This window comes from Pyrus communis, chromosome 15, assembly GCF_041283825.1.
Source record: "Pyrus communis isolate YQ-2024b chromosome 15, ASM4128382v1, whole genome shotgun sequence".
NCBI classification, from domain to species: Eukaryota; Viridiplantae; Streptophyta; class Magnoliopsida; order Rosales; family Rosaceae; genus Pyrus; species Pyrus communis.
The window spans coordinates 26,461,329-26,480,929 of NC_142579.1; the positions used below are offsets into that span (position 1 = coordinate 26,461,329).

Consider the following 19,601-nt stretch of genomic DNA (forward strand, 5'->3'; position numbering starts at 1 on the left):
ACGCCAAGATCATGTGCCTCGACTCTAACTCCTAAAAGGGGAGCAAAACCAAAAGGTGAGTGGACCAAAGTTTATAATAATAGTACTAGTAATATGAAAATCATTTTCTTTCTGAACATACTAACCCTCTGTTTTGAAAACACATATATGGTACTACATAGTAGGTTTTCTGAAAACTCTAGCATGCCATGAAAAACATTCATAAAACATGTACGTGTAAACCAGTGCTTAATAATGGTAATCTAGTTGCCTGAAGGAAAATCTGTAAAACATGTGTAAATCACATCAATGATGTACTCAACTAGGGGTATCATAGTGGCTTGAAGGCATAATTATCACCCGAAGGTGAAGCTGTATGACACCGGGTTACGCCACCCGAAGGTGAAACCGTACAACTCTAGGTTATAGCAAAGAAGAAACATATATATGTATATATAGTGGGTCCATCACCTGAAGATGAAGCTGTACAACTCTATGTTACGCCAGAGAAGAAATATAGAGGTCCATCACCCGAAGGTGAAGCTGTACGACTCTGGGTTGCACCAGAGAAGAAATATACATATATATACATAACACACCGACATTGGCCGTGGCTAGTGAAGTTGGGAGTATGTCATAAATATCCTCAACTATTTCCTATGGCCATATACATCTACATACTCGATTGTGTGTAAGTGTTGTATGATAACCCATTAGATAAGCACCGAAAACGTAAAACATAATCCTTCCAAGTCAAATCATCGGAGCTCAAAAGCTCAAAGCATCATATCATAAACCATATTCGTAAATCCGTAATATTTCATAAAGTGGAAATCCAATAATTCATAACCTTTCGTAAAACGTAAATTCGATAAATCATAAATAATGCATAAAACGTAAAATCATGAAATCATGTTTTTTGTGAATGCAAGCCTAGCATTTTATAAAAACATGCAAGTTAAGAAAGGGTCCACTCACAGATATTTTGTTACCGGAAAGCCGCTCGAACTAGAAAGGATGGTGTCACTTCCCACCGACGCACCTAAGCACAAATGGAGGCCATTTATTAAAACTCTATCAAAACGATAAAATTTGGGAAAACGGACAATGAATTCGGATTTGGCACGTCGAAAAACCTAAGAAAGGACCTCAGGTTCCCCCATGCGCCACCACGGAGTGGCGGCTCAGGAGGCTACACGCCACTGCAAGTACCAATATGGGTCGCCTGAAAAGTTGTCGAAAAATTCACCGACACCACCGTCCACGGTGGCGGAGCACAGTACCTTCGACGAAGGCGTGTGTGCTCCACGCGCTGGCCATGATAGCCCGCCATACTTACCCACACGCTGACCATGGACAACAGGGCGTTAGGTTTGGGTCGGGTTGGATCCAGGTCAGATCTGGGTTTTGGGTTGCTGGGTTGGGCCGGTTGTTGGGTTAGATCCGGGTTAGTGTTAATGAGGCAAGGGTTTGGTTTACATAGGCTAAAGGTTTGGGTCGGGTTATTGGATTAGGTCCAGTTATTGGGTTGGGTATGATCATGGGTTGCAGGTCAAGTTGGATCCGATTGGGCTCACGGGTTAGTCGGACCCACGAAGAAGAAACTTGGAAACTAGAAATTTTGGCCGGAAAACTTCCCTGACTCCGTTTAGCTTCTAATCTTAATCAAAACTCACCATTTAAAAACCAAATTAAAGCTAGGAAGACATAAATTTGGAATATACCTAAATGGGAATAAGATGCGGCCGGAAAATGGCTCGAAAGCCATCGGACCTCACCGGAAAATCTGGAAAACGCTTCCTCGAGTTCTTTTCGTGTTTAAACCTTCACCAAAATCATTTTTATTCAACAACTATGTAATCTAGACCACGTGGGAAGAAGATCGAAGGATGGTTTGTGACTTACCTTCGTGGAGGATGACGATAACTCGTTGGATTCGGTTTTGCATAGTGATGGTACTATGCAACGGGGGAGAGAGGGAAAACAAGGGGTTTCTCGGCCTGGTCTAGGTTCGTGAGTCCATCATCGATCGTCGGGGAGAGAGTCTGTGAAGTGGGGGTACTCGTCGGAATAGCGAATGGTGGTAGTGATGTGGCGTGTATGTTTACAGAGAATGAGAGTGAGAGAGGTAGCTGAGAGAATTTGAGAGAGTTAAAGTGAGAGAGAGAACTTTGAGTTGAGGTGGTGGTCTGTAGGGTGGCTCACAGGAGAAAGGTGTGGTGTGGCATGATCTCTGCATTTGCAAAGAGAGAGATGAGAAAAGGCTGAGAGTAAGAGAGAGAGTGAAGATGAGAGAAGAGAGTTCTAGGGAGAGAGAAGTCATGGGATGAGAAAAGGGCACCCTGGGAGAAAACCTACCAAGTGTCAGCCAGGGAGTGGTCCGAAGTGGAAAATATATCTACTTGGAAAATTATCAAAATGCCCTTACGTTCAAAAATTCTTAGAAGCTTCGTTTTTACTCCGAACTCAATTATGTTCGCACCTACGTGTTCGTAACGACAAGTACTACAAGAATACGCCAAGGAAAAGAACCTTACGTGACACGACATGAAGGTCAACAAAAATCAACGTTTTTTCCTCGAAGGACATTTTCGTAAATTCACACTATAAAATTATAAAAACCGAAATATCTGAGGACAAGTCGTTACAAGCATACTACTACCTTGATTAATGGAATGTTCCCGGACAATTTGTCCATTAGGAATTCAATCTTCCAATGTTTGATTCTTAACACCTATTACAAGTATTCTTTTCCTCTCCTCATCATAACCATTGATCAGAATTATCTCAAGAGTAGCGATCAAATCGTGTCATGTTTCCGTGCGATTTCAGAATCGTGTAATGTTTAAAGGCATCGCGCTTTGCCATAGCCAATAACTTTTGATTTATATTATTTTCGGAAGCTAAGTACTCCCACTTATTACTGGTACAACGAAAGTGACAACCAAAGGCAATGGCCTTAACTCACACCAAGAAATGAAGCATACAATCCTCAAGTGCAAGCACCATGCACTAAGCATAATCCCATAATACGAGAACAAGCCATTCCAATTCGAAGCAATTGTTGTTGGGAAGATTCAACCTCTGGAGACGAAAACTGTGATATTGGCTTGCGAGCGCCATGAGCTAGGATTTGAAATTTAGCAGCAGGAGTTCGAGGGTGCCAGAGCGACTGAACTGTTGACATAAACATGAGTTAGCTGTGTAAAGTTGCAATGGACAAGAGACAACTCGAGGGTAAAGATGATGAAAGCCTCGGTTTCATCTGCACAAAGTAACTCTTAAAGCTTGAGCTACATTATTCGGTAAGCAGTTACAATTCAGGATATAAGACTCGTAGCAAGTTGGATATCTTGTTTCTCAATTTTATTTACATAAGATTTTTATAGAACATCGAATCCAATGTTCTGGAAAATGTTGTCCATCATAGTTTGTCAGCTCTAAAATTCCGTGTTTTGGCTTTGAGTCGGTCAGTGGCCATTTTTGCTCTACACATAATAGATTCACAAACCAATGCAAGACCAGTCTTGAGGAAATGATTGTGTAAACATTAAGAACGGAAAAGATTATTCACAAACCTTAATTCAGCTGGAACTAAAGGAGTGCGGAAGCACTTTGTACGGGTTGAGTATCCCTTTCGGGTCCAGCATTTTCTTGATGGAAGCCATCAGTGTCACCTGTCCATGTAGATCATATGTTTACACATTTCTATAAAGAAACTGCACATTTTCGAAGCGGGAAACAGAGGGAAACCAAGCAGGTCACTCTCCATCTCATTTTTAAATAACACTCACCGTATCAGTTGGCTTGCTGTAGAAAATCTCATTAGCTTTCATCAGTCCAAGGCCATGCTCTGCACTAATGCTCCCACGGTGCTTAGACGTCCACTCGTAGACAAATGGTTCAATTTGCGTCAAAATCTGCTAATTCGTTGAAGATATTAAATACACCGCAATAAATTGAATATATAAGTAGCTCTTTGACTAATGGTAGAAGGAACTTACCCTATCATCGTACTGTGGAGCTGAAATATTGAGATGCAAATTACCATCTCCAAGGTGGCCATATCCAATTATGTTAGCTGAATCACCTAAACATTTAAAATACAAAAACTTAAAACTTAAAAATAATTATATAAAATACTATCCTCCAAATACAAAGAAATATAGATATCGCAAGATCACATTACACCCACAACCTAACCGCCCAACCCTAAATAGGTCACATGGCCACTGCAGCAAGAAGCTGAGAAATAATTCACATATCGTAAGCAAACAAGATGCATTTACTTACTAAGTCTTTTTCTCATTTCCTCGACAAGATCATACATCTTTTCAACAGGTAATGATAGATCATATTTGTAAACAGCTCCAGCTTTCATCAAAGCTTCTGGCACTCCCTGCCACCACAAATAGAAGACCGACTGAAGGACATACTTAAGATGTTTAAGAAAAGATGGGAATATTTGCTTCTTTGTGTATATGAAAAAATTATTTGAGGCAAAGACTATCCATGAAGGTTTTAATGACATGATGGCTGAAATTATTGCTTCTTGTATTAAATAGCTGTTAATGACAAGAAAATGATAGAGATTTTTTTATTGAGCTAAAGACAGTCAACCAGAAAAATGAACGTTTAGTATCAAATGTCAACAACAATAGCTGGGAACAGACAGTAAAATGCAGGTTTAGCAGAGAGAAAAAAAGTAGTTTCTACATGAACATTACGTATCAACTCCTGACTGTCGAATGCAAAGCATCGCATTCGTTAACCACAATAGGAGAAAATATTACCTCACGAATACGCCAGAATGATGATGCTTGGTTTATGTCTTGTGCTAGAGCACCATCAGAAACCAAACCAGCTTCCATTGCATGTAGTAGGAAGGCTTCAAGCTTCTGTCTGTATCCAAACAACTCACGTAGTTTTATATAAATATTCGCATCCTGCTTATTGTTAATTACAAACCAAAGATACTGTGGAGATTATATTTTAAGTGGCGTGTCAGTCTCGTCATTTTTAACCACAATTCATTTAAAAATTAGATGTGAGGAACTAGACCTCAATGCTAAAAAAAAATAATACAAGTGAGGGTAAAAGTTCTGTCACTCACGCGCGTGAATAAAGAAAAAGATGCCAACCTGTCATAAGTTTCATCACTGCCTGTTGTCTCAATCAAAACATAAAAGTTGTGCATTGTGGGAGGTAATGGATTCCGGACGCCATCCAAGTGATTCAGAACCTGTTACGTGAAGTATAATAAGCTTCAATGAAACAGTGATAAGGCAGCAGGGTTTTCTAGGTTATGCTTTCTTTTTCTTTGGTCAATGTTTCAGGCTATGTCCAAAAACAGCCAAATTTCGTTGCACAAATTATCCAACTTTCCCAGTGCTATGCACTTGATATTTGTACTGGAGCATATTGTCATCGAAGTCAAAATAGAAGAGGTAATATACTTTTGCAGTCAAATATAGATATGTTAACTGCACGTTTCTTCAAAATTCAAAAATGCGAAGAAAGATGAAGCCTGAAGATGAAAGCCTGATATGCACTAGTAAAGAAAAGATGTAGTTGGTCACAGAAAGCTGACCAAATCCAGTGACTGGCTATCCAAGAATTCAAAAGCCGATAGAATCTCCCCAAGCTTCCTCTTTGCTTCCACTAGAAGTTTCTGATAAACATTATAGAGGAAAAACAATTACTGATTATCAACATCTGCATCCTACTGGGCTTAATTTAGTAACACTTATGAAGAAGGATGAGAATTTCCAGTGCAACGAAACTATCTTACTTGACAGCTAAAGTAATCTTGGCATGCAAGGAAGGCTACATTTACTGAGAATAACTTTGGAGGGGTAAGTATAGAAACTTTGGTCACAATACCCAAAGATCCTTCACTTCCTGTGTCAGTGATAAACAAAAATTATAAGATGCAACCCTCACTAAAAGAACTGCAGTCTTCTACATAGAAAGAAAAAGTGAAGTGTTCAGTAAATACCTATGAACAAATGCTTTAGGTCATACCCAGTATTATCTTTGCGTAAAGTTCCAAGCATGTCAATAACATTACCATCAGCCAAAACAGCTTCTATACCTGCAAGATACGGTAAAATATACTTCAGTGCAGAACAACTATTGACAAAAGAATTACTAAGAACCAGGTCATTAAAATTAACCATGACCAAGTTTCTAGCAGCTCTAAAATACTTCAGAAGTCAAAACAAGAATTCGTAGCCTAAGTCAATAATTATTGGTTAAAGTTATGTGGATTCTAAACTCAGATAAACAATGACTTTTGAAGCAAATGAATGTCAAACATCAAAGTTAAGTGTGTTTCTTACCAAGTACGTTTCCATGAAGTGATCCATAGCGAACAAGGCGCAAACCACCTGCATTGGTTGAAACATTTCCACCAATCTGGCAGCTTCCTTTTGCACCTAAGTCCAGTGGCATAGTAAATCTGAATGGAAGCATAAAGTGCTTAAATATGACAAGGATAAAACTACCAAGATTTCGATCAGGTGTAATTTAAAAAGAGGGGAAATGTGCCTGATAACAATCTAACAGTTCAAAACAGTATATATGCCAAAACTGAATTATAAGCAAGTTGCGCAACCAGAGGTAAGAATTGTACAAGGAAGCATTTAATTACGAAGGGCAGTGGGCAGGTCAGGACGAGGTTATAAGGGAGGATATAACTAAAAAATAAAAACTGTATCTCTGTTCTATAGCATTTGATCCTAGCATATTGGTAGAGATATTTGGAAAGTGCAGGTCCTATCAGCAAAGAAAATTATAAATTATAGATACTTACCCTTGGTTGTCCAAAAAAGTAATCAGATTTTCCAATATGCATCCTGCCTCACATACCAGTATACCACTCACCTGAAAAGTTGGCAATAGAAATTTACTTTACAAGCATGCATTTCCATTGTCGCAACCATGGGTAAAATTGACTTAAAAATTTGTTGGATCGCCAAAAAGAAATAAATATCACTGCATGTCTACCTGGTCAAAAGATATAATGTTATTCATCAAACTCATATTGATAATGACCTGCAAAATAACACCACCGAAGGTTATTCAGGTGAAAATTTTTTACGAAACCACACAGATTATGCGTACTATAAAAATCTGTCTCAACAAAACATTCAGATATAGCTTTCGTTTTTTATATATAGGCAGATGGTAGAAAATTCCATCAGCAACCACTCATCCATCAAATAAGCAGAACAAACCGCATTACTTCATCGAAAACTGGAACACTTCCGCCCACAAGACCAGTATTTCCGCCTTGGGGAACAACAGCCAAGCATCTGGAGTTACAATATTTAAGAATCTGTGACACCTGCAAGGAAGAAATAAATGCATAAAACCCCTTAATTCGGTAATATATTTTAAAATACAGAAGGCAAGATCGGGGTGGACTTAGCCTCACAATGGGCTAGCAATAATGTGGTTCAAATTCGCCTTTGGCGAGAATGGAACCTAAGACCTCCCACTTACAAGTGAAGAGGAATACCACTAGACCATAGTACTGAGTGGCTTTTTAAAACAGAGGTATTTTGTAATACCTCATAGGAAGGAAGAACAAGGATTTGTGTACGTGTATGATCATATTTCCATTGAGGATACCAGCCTTCGAACCCACAACAATGAGGATTCATGCTTCCACACTTCACCACAATGGTAGGAAGAAGGCCGGTCCCACTTTTAAAAGTTTAAAAGTTAAAAGAATCCTGGAAACTTGTATGCTAATAATAAGACTACTGAAGAGGAAGAAGTCAACCTCCTCAGTGCTCTGAGGTTGCAGCAGAAGCTTACTCGAGCCTTTGTATTTGTGCATCCAGTCTGTATTTGCAATGGCCAGCCTCTCTTCCTCTTGAACCACAGTCTTCTCCCCTAATACTCCCTTAAAATAGCTGATATCATCAGCATTCAACGTGGAAAAAGACGGGTTCCTCTCAACCTTCGCAGCCAATGAACCAAAACCTCGGCACCGGGAGTCAAGACGACCCCTTTCGACAGAATCCCGAAAAGTTTCTCCCCGATATCTTAAGAATCCGAAACATGTCTGGACACTCCACTTGTGATTACCATTGTAGAGATGGAAATCTCCACACTTGTTGACAAAACCATGAGAATAACCTATTCAAGAGTTCAATTTCTTATTATTTCTACAAGAAATTAATCCAAAAATCATTAGTTTAACAAATTAAACACAATCTTTGAACTCCAATAACCCAAAAACAAAACAAAAATTCATCTTTACATTTTCTTCAATGCCATCCCCGATCAACCAAATGAAGCATTTCTCAACCATAGTAAATAATCACATGCCTTAAATTTTTCATAGCAATTTCAGCTAGAACATCAATAAACAAATAAACGAACTAACAAAAAAAGCTAGAACATCAAAAATTAAATAAATAAATAAATTAGCGATAAGAAAAATTGGAGCTTTTGGATTGTGAATTACCCGAAGGGGAGTTGTGGATTGAATTCTGAGAACTGGGATTATATTGACGATCAAAGAGTGACTTATTGCAGGAGTATCTGAGGAGACGATTACTGGCTCTCACCCTCTCCATTGTTGTGACTTGTTCAGTTTTTTTCTGTTTCAGTTTCTGAGTTTGAGCTTCCAGTTGGAAATGATTTTGGTATACTCCATGTTGGAAGATTTGCAGAAATAGCACCTAAAACATGTTCATTTTTGTGAAATTACCACATGAAATCAGGAGATTTTGCAATTAAGCACTCAAATTTTAGACCCTTGTACCCTTCGGCACCTATGTCACACGTCCACTTAAACTAAATTTGCAAACCAAATGCTGTGTCATTAATATAAAATGAGCACATTTATCAATATTTAAGTAATAGTCCAATCATCAATTTTCATGTTATTTAATTTATAAAATTTTGTTTACAAATTTAATCATCTAATATCACTCTTAAGTGAAAAACAAAGACCATAACACAAGGAAAGTCTTACATATAGCGGGTCGCATCCCCTTCTACAAAAAGTTGAGCTTCGTGTCACGTGTGGCACAATAGATAAGGTGATCGAGCAGATTGGATGCCAAAACGTAACAAAATATGAAGTTTGGGTTGGATAATAATTGGATCACACATCGATAATACAACGAAATAATATCCAATCAATATATAGGAGTTTTTACCCCTAATATCACTAAGACTTTTTTTTTATAAACCCAACACTTAATATCCAATCAGTAATAGGTGATTTTTGTTCTTTTTAAAAAAGAGGGACAACTGGTGACAAACTACGATTATCCACCACTTAATAAAAGGTAATTAATTTAAAACAATATCGATTATGTTGGTGATGGACCTACATGGCCTATAAAGTTTATCAGTTTGAATGTTTATTTGTAAAAAAGATTTAGTTCATATGGTAATTATAAAAAACTGAAAGTTCAGGTGCCATTTATGATATTCTCAAATGACAAGTGAGAAACCTTGTAGGGCCGGCCCAATTGAAACGACATGTCGTCTCTCACACCATCACCGGGTTCCTGACAGTATTCGTAACCCCTATGGCCCTATCCAATTCTCTCTGACGCATAAAACCGAGAAGCGCGAACACAATCTCACCTATGGCGTCGTCGTTGTCGTCATCCCTGTCCTCGATCCTGAACCAGCCGCACTGCGCTCTGCGTCTCAAGCTCCAGAGGCCGTGCCGCTTCACTCTGAGGTTCCTCAATTGGGGACCGGAGAAGTCCAGTTTCCAATGCTACCACCACCGCCAGCAGCTGCCGCCTCAGCCGCAAAGGAGGAGTCTTGGCCGCAGTATCTCCAGAAACTTCTCGAATTCCAGCACCAATGCTTCTCTCTCCGGCCAGTCCGGTGGCCCCAGCCTCCGCCACTTCGTCGCTCAAGCTGCTCTCGCCGGTGCTGAAGCCCAGCTTCCGTGAGTCCACAGTTCACGCCCACACACAGTGTCTTACAATGTTGTTGTTAATTTTTTAGGAATTTATGCAATGATTCGAATTGGTTTGTCTTAGAAAGGCTTAAAGTAATGATCTTTGATGTACAATCTGCTGCACAAAAACAGCTTTTTTAAACATCCAAAATTAGCTGGCTGTGGAGTTATAAGAGATACAAGTTCAAGTTGAAATTTTTATGTGAGCAATGCTAGTGCATTTGTGATGTTTTGCCATGTTTGTAGGAGAAATTGTCCGGATAGTTCAGAGAGGAAAGTTGATCAATGTCTTTCGATGTTCTTGCACCCGAATTATATGTCGTGCACACTGTATCTCATGCTTAGCTTTTGTTTCTATGTTTTTCTTCCTTTTTTTTCTTTTTTTTTTTTTTTTTTTTTTTTTTTCGTGTATAGGAATGTGAATGATACTGCAGCTGAAGTTGCTCCAATAGGTCGTATCTATCACGAGACTTATGGGTGTCAAATGAATATTAATGACATGGAGATCGTTCTGTCTATTATGAAGAATGCTGGGTATAGTGAAGTCGTTGATGTTCCTGAGAAAGCAGAGGTTATTTTTATTAACACCTGCGCTATCAGGGACAATGCGGAACAGAAGGTGTGGCATCGGCTTAATTATTTTTGGTTTCTTAAGAGGGAATGGAAGGACAATGTTAAAATAGGGAGGTCGCAGTCCAAACGTCCTCCAAAAGTTGTAGTTTTGGGATGTATGGCGGAGAGGTTAAAGGACAAGATACTCGATTCAGACAAAATGGTTGACGTGGTTTGCGGGCCTGATGCGTACAGAGACTTGCCAAGATTATTAGAAGATGTGGACTATGGTCAGAAAGGAATCAATACTCTTCTTTCGCTGGAAGAGACTTATGCTGATATTAGTCCAGTTCGAATCTCCAAAAATTCAATTAGTGCTTTTGTTTCTGTTATGAGGGGTTGCAACAATATGTGCTCATTTTGCATTGTTCCTTTCACAAGAGGCAGAGAGAGGTCACGTCCTGTGGAATCTATTGTGAGGGAGGTGGGAGAGCTTTGGGATGAAGGCGTGAAAGAGGTAACACTGCTAGGCCAGAATGTAAACAGCTACAATGATGCCTCTGAGAATGAAAAGGAAGTTGAAACAGGAAATAATTGGAGATACAGTGAAGGCTTTTCCAGCATGTGCAAGGTGAAGAAAGTTGGTTCGCGTTTTGCTGATCTCTTGGATCGACTTTCCACAGAATATCCAGAGATGAGGTTCCGATACACATCCCCACACCCTAAAGATTTCCCTGATGAGTTGCTGTATTTAATGCGAGACAGACCTAATATCTGCAGAAGCATCCATTTGCCTGCACAAACTGGGAGTAGCGCAGTGCTAGAAAGGATGCGTCGTGGTTATACCCGCGAGGCATACTTAGATCTTGTGCAGAAGATACGGAGAATTATCCCAGATGTGGGCATCAGCAGTGATTTCATATGTGGCAAGTGTTCTTATCAATGTTTTATATATTTTGGTAATCTTGCTTACAAAACTTGCAATCAACTTTCGGTGAGAAGAAACTTTCAGCTTCTGTTTTCTATGTCTACTATATTTCTGTATGTGTGATTTGTGGTGCCCAGTGGAAATCTTTTACAAGGTAATAGTAGTGATCAAATATTCTTGAAAGGAGGGCTTTACTTGCAACATCTAGTTTCTTTCTTTAAAGGTTGTTATGAGATATCAGAATTTTATGACCAACTTCGATTTTTTATTTTGGACGCTACCAGCACATGATATCAGTTAATTGATCCTTCGGGCTCAGCTTAGACTTGTGCATGCCTTTCTCTCTCCCTTTTGATGTTTAACCTGTGGGTTCATGTTTGTTTACACTAAAGTTCAGAGTTCTCAGCCACTTCTTGTATCCAGATTTGGGGAATCCCACCAGCAAACCTGTTAATTACGTTTGTCCTATTTTCATGTGGATTGTTTTCTAGTTTTCTCAAGATTATGCTACTTGCTTTTTTTGTAAAATGGTTACTGTCTAACTCAGGAATTGCATCGTATTCTCACTTTTTTTCAATGTCCTTGCATAATTTTATAATAGACTTTCAGTTCTTGATCTAGATTTTATAAATCTGAACTTAAAAGCAGAATTGTTGTTTCTTGTTAATTTTCCACATGTATTCACTAGCATGCCTTCTTTGCCCAAGATTGTTTTTATGCATGTTCTTATGGTTACCAGATGATTGTAAGCTGCAATATCTCATTTTTCTTTCAGCGTATGCATTGTTTCCCCGTCTAACATGTTTACTTCTTGTTACAGGGTTTTGTGGGGAAACGGAGGAGGACCATGAAGACACACTTAGTCTTGTAAAGGCTGTTGGTTACGACATGGCTTACATGTTTGCATATAGCATGAGGGAGAAAACCCATGCAAATAGAAACTACGATGATGATGTTCCAGAGGATGTGAAGCAGAGGAGGCTGACTGAACTTATCGAGGCTTTCCGTAAGAGCACAGGTCAGTGTTACGACTCACAGGTGGGAACTACCCAGCTTGTCTTAGTAGAAGGACCTAACAAGAGAGCTCCAGATACAGAACTCATGGGCAAAAGTGATAGAGGTCATAGAGTTTCTTTTGCTAACGTGCTGTTACCACATCGAGATGCTGATTCAAATGAGGAAAGGAATCCCGTAGTGGGTGATTACGTTGAAGTTCGTATATTGAAATCTACAAGAGCATCACTATTTGGAGAGGCTGTTGCAATAAGTAAATTGAGCTTGTTTTACAACAATGTGGATGAAGAAGTTGTTGCCGCCTGTGGAAGTAGAAGTTGAACCGAGCTTTTTATGGATGCCTTAGGTTTACTTTTTTACACAGCATATCCCTACGGATTAGTTTATTCATGTTTTGTCGATGGTGACCTTGGAGCTGCTTCTTGTGTGGGAGTTGAGAATTTGTGGATGCTGGTAAAACAAGGATCGGTTTCAAATTGGCGTTTCATCTCCCTCTTTGAGAGAGTGGCTTCGACATTCTCGCTGACAAGTGAAAACCCCAAACTTCAAGAAGGTTTAGGGTTAGGGTGCTGTGCAACTGTTTGCATTGATGCATGTATTGATACAACGGTCTGATGAAAATACATGCATTTTGGTGTTTATGAAATTGAGAAAATTGTAGCAATGGTCATTTAACTTTAACCAAATTGGAGCAATGGTCTCTTGATTAAAAATTCATGACCATATGTCTCTTAACTCATTAAAACAGGCAAGTGTGGTCCCTTTTGTTAAATCTTTCATAATTATGTTAAATTGAGTTATGTAAGAATGATCATCTCTACAACTGAGTTAAAGTATAAGGATTATTGCTACAATTGAGTTATGTATGCTAGTTTTTAATTATTCGTACTTTTATATTACTACTTTATTAGCTTCCGCACGTGCACATGGCTACGTCACCTTCATGTGACGGCCAGCACGCTCCGATCTCGGTCGGGGTGTGTCAGTTTGGTATCAGAGCCTAGGTTTGGCAGTCCTGTGTCCTTGTGAGTATTCTAATGGTTTTGGTGTCTTCTGCCAGAATTATGCCTCCTCGTCGGGAACCCCGTCGCTCTTCTGAGCCTAGTTTCCCCGATATTACTCAGTTAGGGGAAGCTTTTGCTGCAGCCCTTCAGTCAGTTATGCGCCCTCCCCAGAGGACTCCTCTGGAGACTATGTACAATCTGAAGTTGGATAAGTTTAAGGGCAGCGAGGGACACGAGGGCGCAGAGCGCTGGCTAGAACACATAGAGAAGACTTTCCGTGTGCTACATAATCAGGGGAACTTGCCTATGGAGAGGTGGGTCGAGACGACCGCATGGTTTCTGGATACGGAGTCGGCAGCTTGGTGGGAGCAGGAGCTTCGTAGGTTGACTCCGGATCAGAGGACTGATTGGAATGTTTTTACGGAGTTGTTTAGGAGAAGGTATGTTCCCCCTGAGTACATTGACCGTAAGAAGCAGGAGTTTTCCGAGCTGAAACAGCGGAAGATGTCGGCAAATGAGTACTATCGCAAGTTTACGGACTTTTCTCGTTACCATCCTGATGTCGCTGGTAACCCGGCGGAGATGCTCCGTCTTTTCTGTTTGGGCACCAAGAAGAAGTGGCGTTCTATGGCGTCTACAGTCCACAGCGAGACTTACCGGGACTTCTATGAGATACTGTTAAGGATCGAGGACTCCGAGAATATGTCGAGCGATACTGATGAAGAGAAGGACGGCAACCAGAAGAAAGTTGACAAAGGCAAAGGTCAGGCATCGCTCGGGCCCCGTCAGACTCAGAACTTCAAGAGAGGTGGAGCTAGTTCTAGTTCTTCGAGTGGTGGCTTCAGTGCCACTGGACAGGGTCGTGGGGGTAGATTTTCTGGTGGCGCTAGAGGCCAGAGGCAGGGCGATGGTGGGCGAGGCAGAGCCCCAGTTTGCCGTAGGTATAACAACCGGCATTTTGGCGAGTGTAGACGTGGTAGCAGTGGTTGCTTCATGTGTGGACAGGTGGGACATAGAGCGGCGAATTGTCCCCAGGGTCAGCAGCAGCAGAAACCACAACAGACCTTTATGCCACCGCCTGCACCACTCCAGCAGATCCAGGGTCCTAGTAGTTACGGCCAGACGGGTCGAGGTGGTGCTTACCACTATCAGGGTGATGCTGTCCCTTATGCTCCGGGGCAGTATCAGTATCCCCAGGATCCCTATTCCCAGGGTGGCTATCCCCAGTATTCAGGCGGCTATATGCCGTATCCGCCAGCTCCGGTGGGTGGTTCTCAGTGGTTTCAGGGAGGACAGTATCAGCAGGGGGAGATTGCCACTAGCAGTGCAGGATCTTCGAGACAGTCGGGCCAGCCCAGTCAGGGGCGTGGTGCTCAGGGACGCGGCGTTCAGGCGAGCAGAGGCCGCGGCGGGCGTCAGCAGGGACAGGGGCGTCTTCACAATATTTCTCTGCAGGACGCTCAGAACAACCCGGACTTGATTATGGGTACGTTGAATATTCTTGGTTGTTTTGTTAGAGTCTTAATTGATTGTGGAGCTACACATTCCGTAATTTCTCATACGTTTGCTCAAGTGACGCAACCTCGCCCCACACCTCTAGGGTATAATTTAGAGTTTGTTATGCCTAGAGGAGAGAGCTGTGTTATAGATTGTGTGTACCCAGGATGTCCAGTGATCGTAGAGGGTGTTGCTCTGTCAGCCGATCTTATCCCGTTAGATATTGTGGACTTTGATGTGATTCTGGGCACGGATTGGTTGCACTTCTATCGTGCCAACATTGACTGTTACGGGAAAGTAGTTACGTTTCACCGACCTGGACTACCTGTGATTACTTTCGTGGGTGAGCAGAGTGGGGTGAGACATGGCATTATTTCGGTGCTGCGAGCGAAAAAGTTGTTAACTAAGGGTTGTCAGGGGTATCTGGCTCATGTGGTGCTAGATGAGGCTGTTACTAGCAGAGTTGAGGATGTGAGAGTGATCAGACACTTCCCTGATGTATTTCCCGAGGATTTACCTGGTTTACCCCCAGAGCGAGATGTGGAGTTCACCATTGAGTTGATTCCAGGTACAAATCCTATTTCTTTAACTCCTTATCGTATGGCTCCCGCGGAGTTAAGGGAATTGAAGGTTCAATTGCAGGAGTTAGTGGATAAAGGATTTATTCAGCCTAGTACTTCGCCTTGGGGCGCTCCAGTGTTGTTTGTAAGGAAACAGGATGGAACTTTGAGGCTGTGCATCGATTACAGACAACTCAATCGGGTGACGATTAAAAACCGTTATCCATTGCCTCGTATTGATGATTTGTTCGATCAGCTGAGAGGTGCTTGTGTGTTCTCTAAGATAGACTTGAGGTCTGGTTACTAGCAGCTGAAGATCAGTAGGGATGATGTCCCTAAGACGGCCTTCAGGACTCGTTACGGTCACTCCGAGTTTCTGGTTATGCCATTTGGGTTGACGAATGCACCAGCCGCCTTTATGGATTTGATGAACCAAGTATTCCAGCCTTACTTGGATAGATTTGTCATTGTCTTCATTGACGATATTCTGGTGTATTCTAAGTCGAAAGCGGAGCATGTTCGACATCTTACTTTGGTGTTGAAGAGGTTGAGGGAACACCAGTTATATGCTAAGTTTAGCAAGTGCCAGTTCTGGTTAGATCAAGTTGCGTTCTTGGGGCACATCATTTCTGCTCAGGGTATTCTGGTTGACCCTCAGAAGGTGGCAGCTGTGGAGAGTTGGGAGCAACCACGGACCGTCACCGAGGTGAGAAGTTTCCTTGGTTTGGCGGGGTATTATCGGAGATTCGTTAAGGATTTTTCGGTAATTGCCTTGCCATTGACGAGGTTAACGAGGAAGGATGTTAAATTTGAGTGGGATGTTAGGTGTGAACAGAGTTTCCAGCAGTTGAAGCATTGTCTCACTCATGCACCTGTTTTGGCACTCCCAGACGATAATGGTGATTTCGAGGTTTATAGCGATGCTTCCTTGAATGGTCTGGGATGTGTGTTAATGCAGCATGGTAGGGTGATTGCTTATGCTTCGCGACAGTTGAAACCTCATGAGTCGAATTACCCTACACATGATTTGGAGTTGGCTGCTATCATTTTTGCGTTGAAGTTGTGGAGACACTATCTTTACGGAGAGAAGTGTAGGATCTTTACAGATCACAAGAGTCTCCAATATCTTTTTACTCAGAAGGAGCTTAATCTTCGTCAGCGGAGGTGGTTGGAGTTGCTCAGCGATTACGATTGCACGATTGATTATCATCCTGGTCGTGCGAACGTAGTGGCTGATGCACTTAGCAGGAAGTCACAGGGCTGTATTAATGCGTTGTACGCTAGTCGTGCTCCTCTTTTGGTGGACTTGCGTGCTACGGGAGTAAGGCTAGAAGCCGAAGATCGAGAAGTGGCATTACTTGCTAATTTCCAAGTTAGGCCGATACTTGTTGATCGGGTGCTTGAAGCCCAAGTAGCTGATCAGGAGACTCAAGAACTTATTCAAGCTCGAGATCAAGGAAGGAGGCGAGACCTCAGAGTTCGTGATTCGGATGGCATGTTGATGCTAGAAGGTAGGATGTTCGTGCCTAATAGTATGGAGTTGAAGAAAGAAATTCTCGATGAAGCACATATCTCGGCTTATGCCATGCATCCAGGAGCTACTAAAATGTATCATACCATTCGACCATTTTATTATTGGCCGGGTATGAAGAGGGAGATAGCCGAGTATGTGAGCAGGTGTGCTGTGTGTCAGCAAGTTAAAGCAGAGAGGAAGAAGCCGTTTGGGTTGTTGCAGCCGCTTCCCGTTCCAGAGTGGAAATGGGAAAATATCACCATGGATTTTGTGTACAAGTTGCCGCGTACACAAAATGGCTTCGACGGCATTTGGGTGATCGTTGATCGGCTCACTAAGTCGGCTCATTTTATTCCAGTGAGAGAGAAGTATTCTTTGAGCCGTTTAGCGGAGTTGTTTATCTCAAAGGTTGTGAAGTACCATGGTGTCCCTATGAGTATTATCTCGGATCGTGATCCACGTTTCACATCTAAGTTTTGGGTGGCTTTTCAGGAAGCTTTGGGCACGAGGTTACTTTACAGTACGGCATATCATCCACAGACAGACGGACAGTCAGAGAGAACTATTCAGACCTTGGAGGATATGCTGCGAGCGTCGGTGTTGCAGTTTGGTGATGCTTGGCACCAGCGATTAGATTTGATGGAATTTGCTTACAACAACAGTTTTCATTCGAGCATTGGCATGGCGCCATTTGAGGCCTTGTATGGCAGAGCTTGTCGCACACCGTTGTGTTGGTCAGAGGTTGGCGAAAGAGTTTTAGTGGGTCTAGAGATTGTCGAGGAGACTACTCAGAATGTTCAGGTGATTAAGTCTAACCTGAAAGCAGCTCAGGACAGGCAGAAGAGTCTAGCGGATCGGCATGCTACGGACAGAGTGTATGATGTCGGAGACTGGGTATTTCTGAAGCTTTCACCGTGGAGAGGTGTTGTGCGGTTCGGAAAGAAGGGGAAGTTGAGTCCCAGGTACATCGGACCATACGTGGTCACAGAACGAGTTGGTGAGGTAGCTTACAGGTTGGAGTTGCCTCCGGAGTTGGCTAGAGTGCATAATGTTTTTCATGTGTCTATGCTCCGACACTATGTTGCTGATCCATCTCACGTGATACCTCCTCAACCGCTTGAGATCAACCCAGATTTGACGTGTGACGAGGAACCGGTGACGATCATTGATTGGAAAGAGAAGGTTCTGAGGAACAAGACGGTGAATTTGGTGAAGGTTTTGTGGAGGAATCATTCAGTTGAGGAAGCAACGTGGGAGACAGAGGACCGGATGAGGGATTTGTATCCTCGTTTGTTCTTTGGCCACTAGGGGCTGCTGCTTGTTGTTTTGAATTTCGGGACGAAATTCTTTTAAGGTGGGAAGGTTGTGACATCCCGTCCCGGAACTTTTGAAACGCACGTGTGAAATTACGATTTTGCCCCTAGTTCGTTTTGTCACGTTGTGGGTTGTTGTGTGGGGTGGCAGGTGTTGGACCACTCACACACACTGTCACACTCTCCCTCTCCCTCTGCCTCTGTCCCGTGTCTCTCTCTCTCTCCCCTTCTTCTTCTTCTTCTTCCTTCGACGTACGGACAAACATAAAAAACACCCAAACCATCACAGATCGAAGGAACCAACTACACCATTCAACTCGTGAGGTCGAGGCGAGCTCAGCCATACCATTTTCAGGTGAGAAATCCTTCGTTTTCACGTCGTTTCATCAATGGCCGATTTGAGTATTGTTCATGCAAAGTTTGTACATTAAGTTTTTGGGTTTTCTGAGCTCGTAGTTGTGTTTGTGAGGTTCCCAGGAGCCTCGGAGTAGCTCGTTGGACGAATTTGGACGTCGGGAAGGCCTGGTTTGAAGTTGGCCGAGTTTGGAGTTTTTGGACAGGTATAATCTTGTAGTTTTCGACCTTAAAACTTGTTGGGACATGTTCTACTAGCTCTAGGGTTGATTTTGGTGCAAGAATCGTGGAAAAAGGTGGAAAAAGGAGCGAGAAATCGTGAGTTGCAGGTTTTCCGGCGACGGTGCCGGCGACGGCGACGGCGCCGGCGTCGAGGACTGATTGGAGAAGGAGACGGAATATTCCGTCAAAGTTGACGGAATATTCCTGACGCCGTTAACGGCATCAGTTAGGCTTAACGGAATATTCCGTCAGTTTAATGGAATATTCCTGACGGCGTCTGTTGACACCGTCAGTGTGCATGGCACGTGGCCGCGCGTGGGGGGCGCGTAGGTCCGTGCCTTGGCCGGCGCGTGGGGGCGCGTGCGGCGGAGAAAAATTATGTTAAAAATATGGTTGTGATCCTGAGGTTGTGTAGAGCACGTTGGTATATTCATTTGTCCATTTTGAGCAATGTATGAGAAGTTATTACGAGAAGATGGTTATGTGCTTTAAAGTTAACGTTTTTATAGTTGTTTCGCATTTAGGTGACACGTACCCCGAGGACGAGCGTGCACACGCGAGGCAGGGGGGCTACGACCCTTCTACATACCAGTGAGTGGGCTTTTTGTTTTCCGTATATACCTATATACATTTATATTCCCAGAAATTGAATTTAAAAGGGTTATTTGCCTTATGCCATGCATGTTATTATTATCGTTCATGCATCATTGCACGCATTAGTA

At 42.1% G+C, this 19,601-nt stretch overlaps 3 protein-coding genes across 8 annotated transcripts; 2 read left to right on the plus strand and 1 right to left on the minus strand.

The window, feature by feature from the left end:
* Positions 1 to 2,839: 2,839 nt before the first annotated feature.
* Positions 2,840 to 8,725, minus strand: D2HGDH (FAD-linked oxidases family protein). 4 transcript variants are annotated; one of them, XM_068469998.2, is made up of 16 exons: positions 8,459 to 8,725; positions 7,769 to 8,127; positions 7,226 to 7,327; positions 6,988 to 7,035; positions 6,794 to 6,864; positions 6,321 to 6,439; positions 5,978 to 6,073; positions 5,771 to 5,880; positions 5,570 to 5,650; positions 5,121 to 5,221; positions 4,773 to 4,881; positions 4,273 to 4,378; positions 3,984 to 4,069; positions 3,774 to 3,899; positions 3,558 to 3,656; positions 2,840 to 3,156 (listed from the first exon to the last, which is right to left on the minus strand). In XM_068469998.2, the coding sequence occupies exons 1-15, from the start codon at positions 8,568 to 8,570 to the stop codon at positions 3,564 to 3,566; spliced, it is 1,719 nt and encodes a 572-aa protein (XP_068326099.2). In that variant the 5' UTR covers positions 8,571 to 8,725; the 3' UTR covers positions 2,840 to 3,156; positions 3,558 to 3,563. The 4 variants fall into 4 exon arrangements, with proteins under 4 accessions (XP_068326099.2, XP_068326105.2, XP_068326089.2 ...); XM_068470004.2 differs by having other exon boundaries at positions 2,840 to 3,151; positions 8,459 to 8,636; XM_068469988.2 differs by having other exon boundaries at positions 2,840 to 3,244; positions 8,459 to 8,636.
* A 783-nt stretch (positions 8,726 to 9,508) lies between these two features.
* LOC137743122 (Methylthiotransferase) lies at positions 9,509 to 13,129 on the plus strand. 3 transcript variants are annotated; one of them, XR_015957208.1, is made up of 4 exons: positions 9,509 to 9,910; positions 10,337 to 11,400; positions 12,223 to 12,920; positions 12,970 to 13,129. XR_015957208.1 is itself a non-coding variant. In XM_068483027.2 (3 exons), the coding sequence occupies exons 1-3, from the start codon at positions 9,597 to 9,599 to the stop codon at positions 12,735 to 12,737; spliced, it is 1,893 nt and encodes a 630-aa protein (XP_068339128.2). In that variant the 5' UTR covers positions 9,509 to 9,596; the 3' UTR covers positions 12,738 to 13,129. The 3 variants fall into 3 exon arrangements, 2 of the variants coding, with proteins under 2 accessions (XP_068339128.2, XP_088542915.1); XM_068483027.2 differs by having other exon boundaries at positions 12,223 to 13,129; XM_088686789.1 differs by having other exon boundaries at positions 9,526 to 9,910; positions 10,337 to 11,433; positions 12,223 to 13,129.
* A 351-nt stretch (positions 13,130 to 13,480) lies between these two features.
* Positions 13,481 to 19,474, plus strand: LOC148690791 (uncharacterized). The gene is made up of 2 exons (XM_088685296.1): positions 13,481 to 14,906; positions 19,404 to 19,474. The coding sequence occupies exons 1-2, from the start codon at positions 13,481 to 13,483 to the stop codon at positions 19,472 to 19,474; spliced, it is 1,497 nt and encodes a 498-aa protein (XP_088541422.1).
* The last annotated feature ends 127 nt before the right edge of the window (positions 19,475 to 19,601 follow it).

Coding starts and splice junctions, on each gene's coding strand:
- D2HGDH (XM_068469998.2), bottom strand. CDS start 8,570: ATGGAGAGGGTGAGAGCCAGTAATCGTCTCCTCAGATACTCCTGCAAT. Junction 8,128..8,458: donor AATCCACAACTCCCCTTCGG/GTAATTCACAAT, acceptor ACTCTTGAATAG/GTTATTCTCATGGTTTTGTC. Junction 5,881..5,977: donor CCTAAAGCATTTGTTCATAG/GTATTTACTGAA, acceptor TCACTGACACAG/GAAGTGAAGGATCTTTGGGT.
- LOC137743122 (XM_088686789.1), top strand. CDS start 9,597: ATGGCGTCGTCGTTGTCGTCATCCCTGTCCTCGATCCTGAACCAGCCG. Junction 9,911..10,336: donor GGTGCTGAAGCCCAGCTTCC/GTGAGTCCACAG, acceptor TTTCGTGTATAG/GAATGTGAATGATACTGCAG. Junction 11,434..12,222: donor TCAATGTTTTATATATTTTG/GTAATCTTGCTT, acceptor TTCTTGTTACAG/GGTTTTGTGGGGAAACGGAG.
- LOC148690791 (XM_088685296.1), top strand. CDS start 13,481: ATGCCTCCTCGTCGGGAACCCCGTCGCTCTTCTGAGCCTAGTTTCCCC. Junction 14,907..19,403: donor CAACCCGGACTTGATTATGG/GTACGTTGAATA, acceptor TTTCGCATTTAG/GTGACACGTACCCCGAGGAC.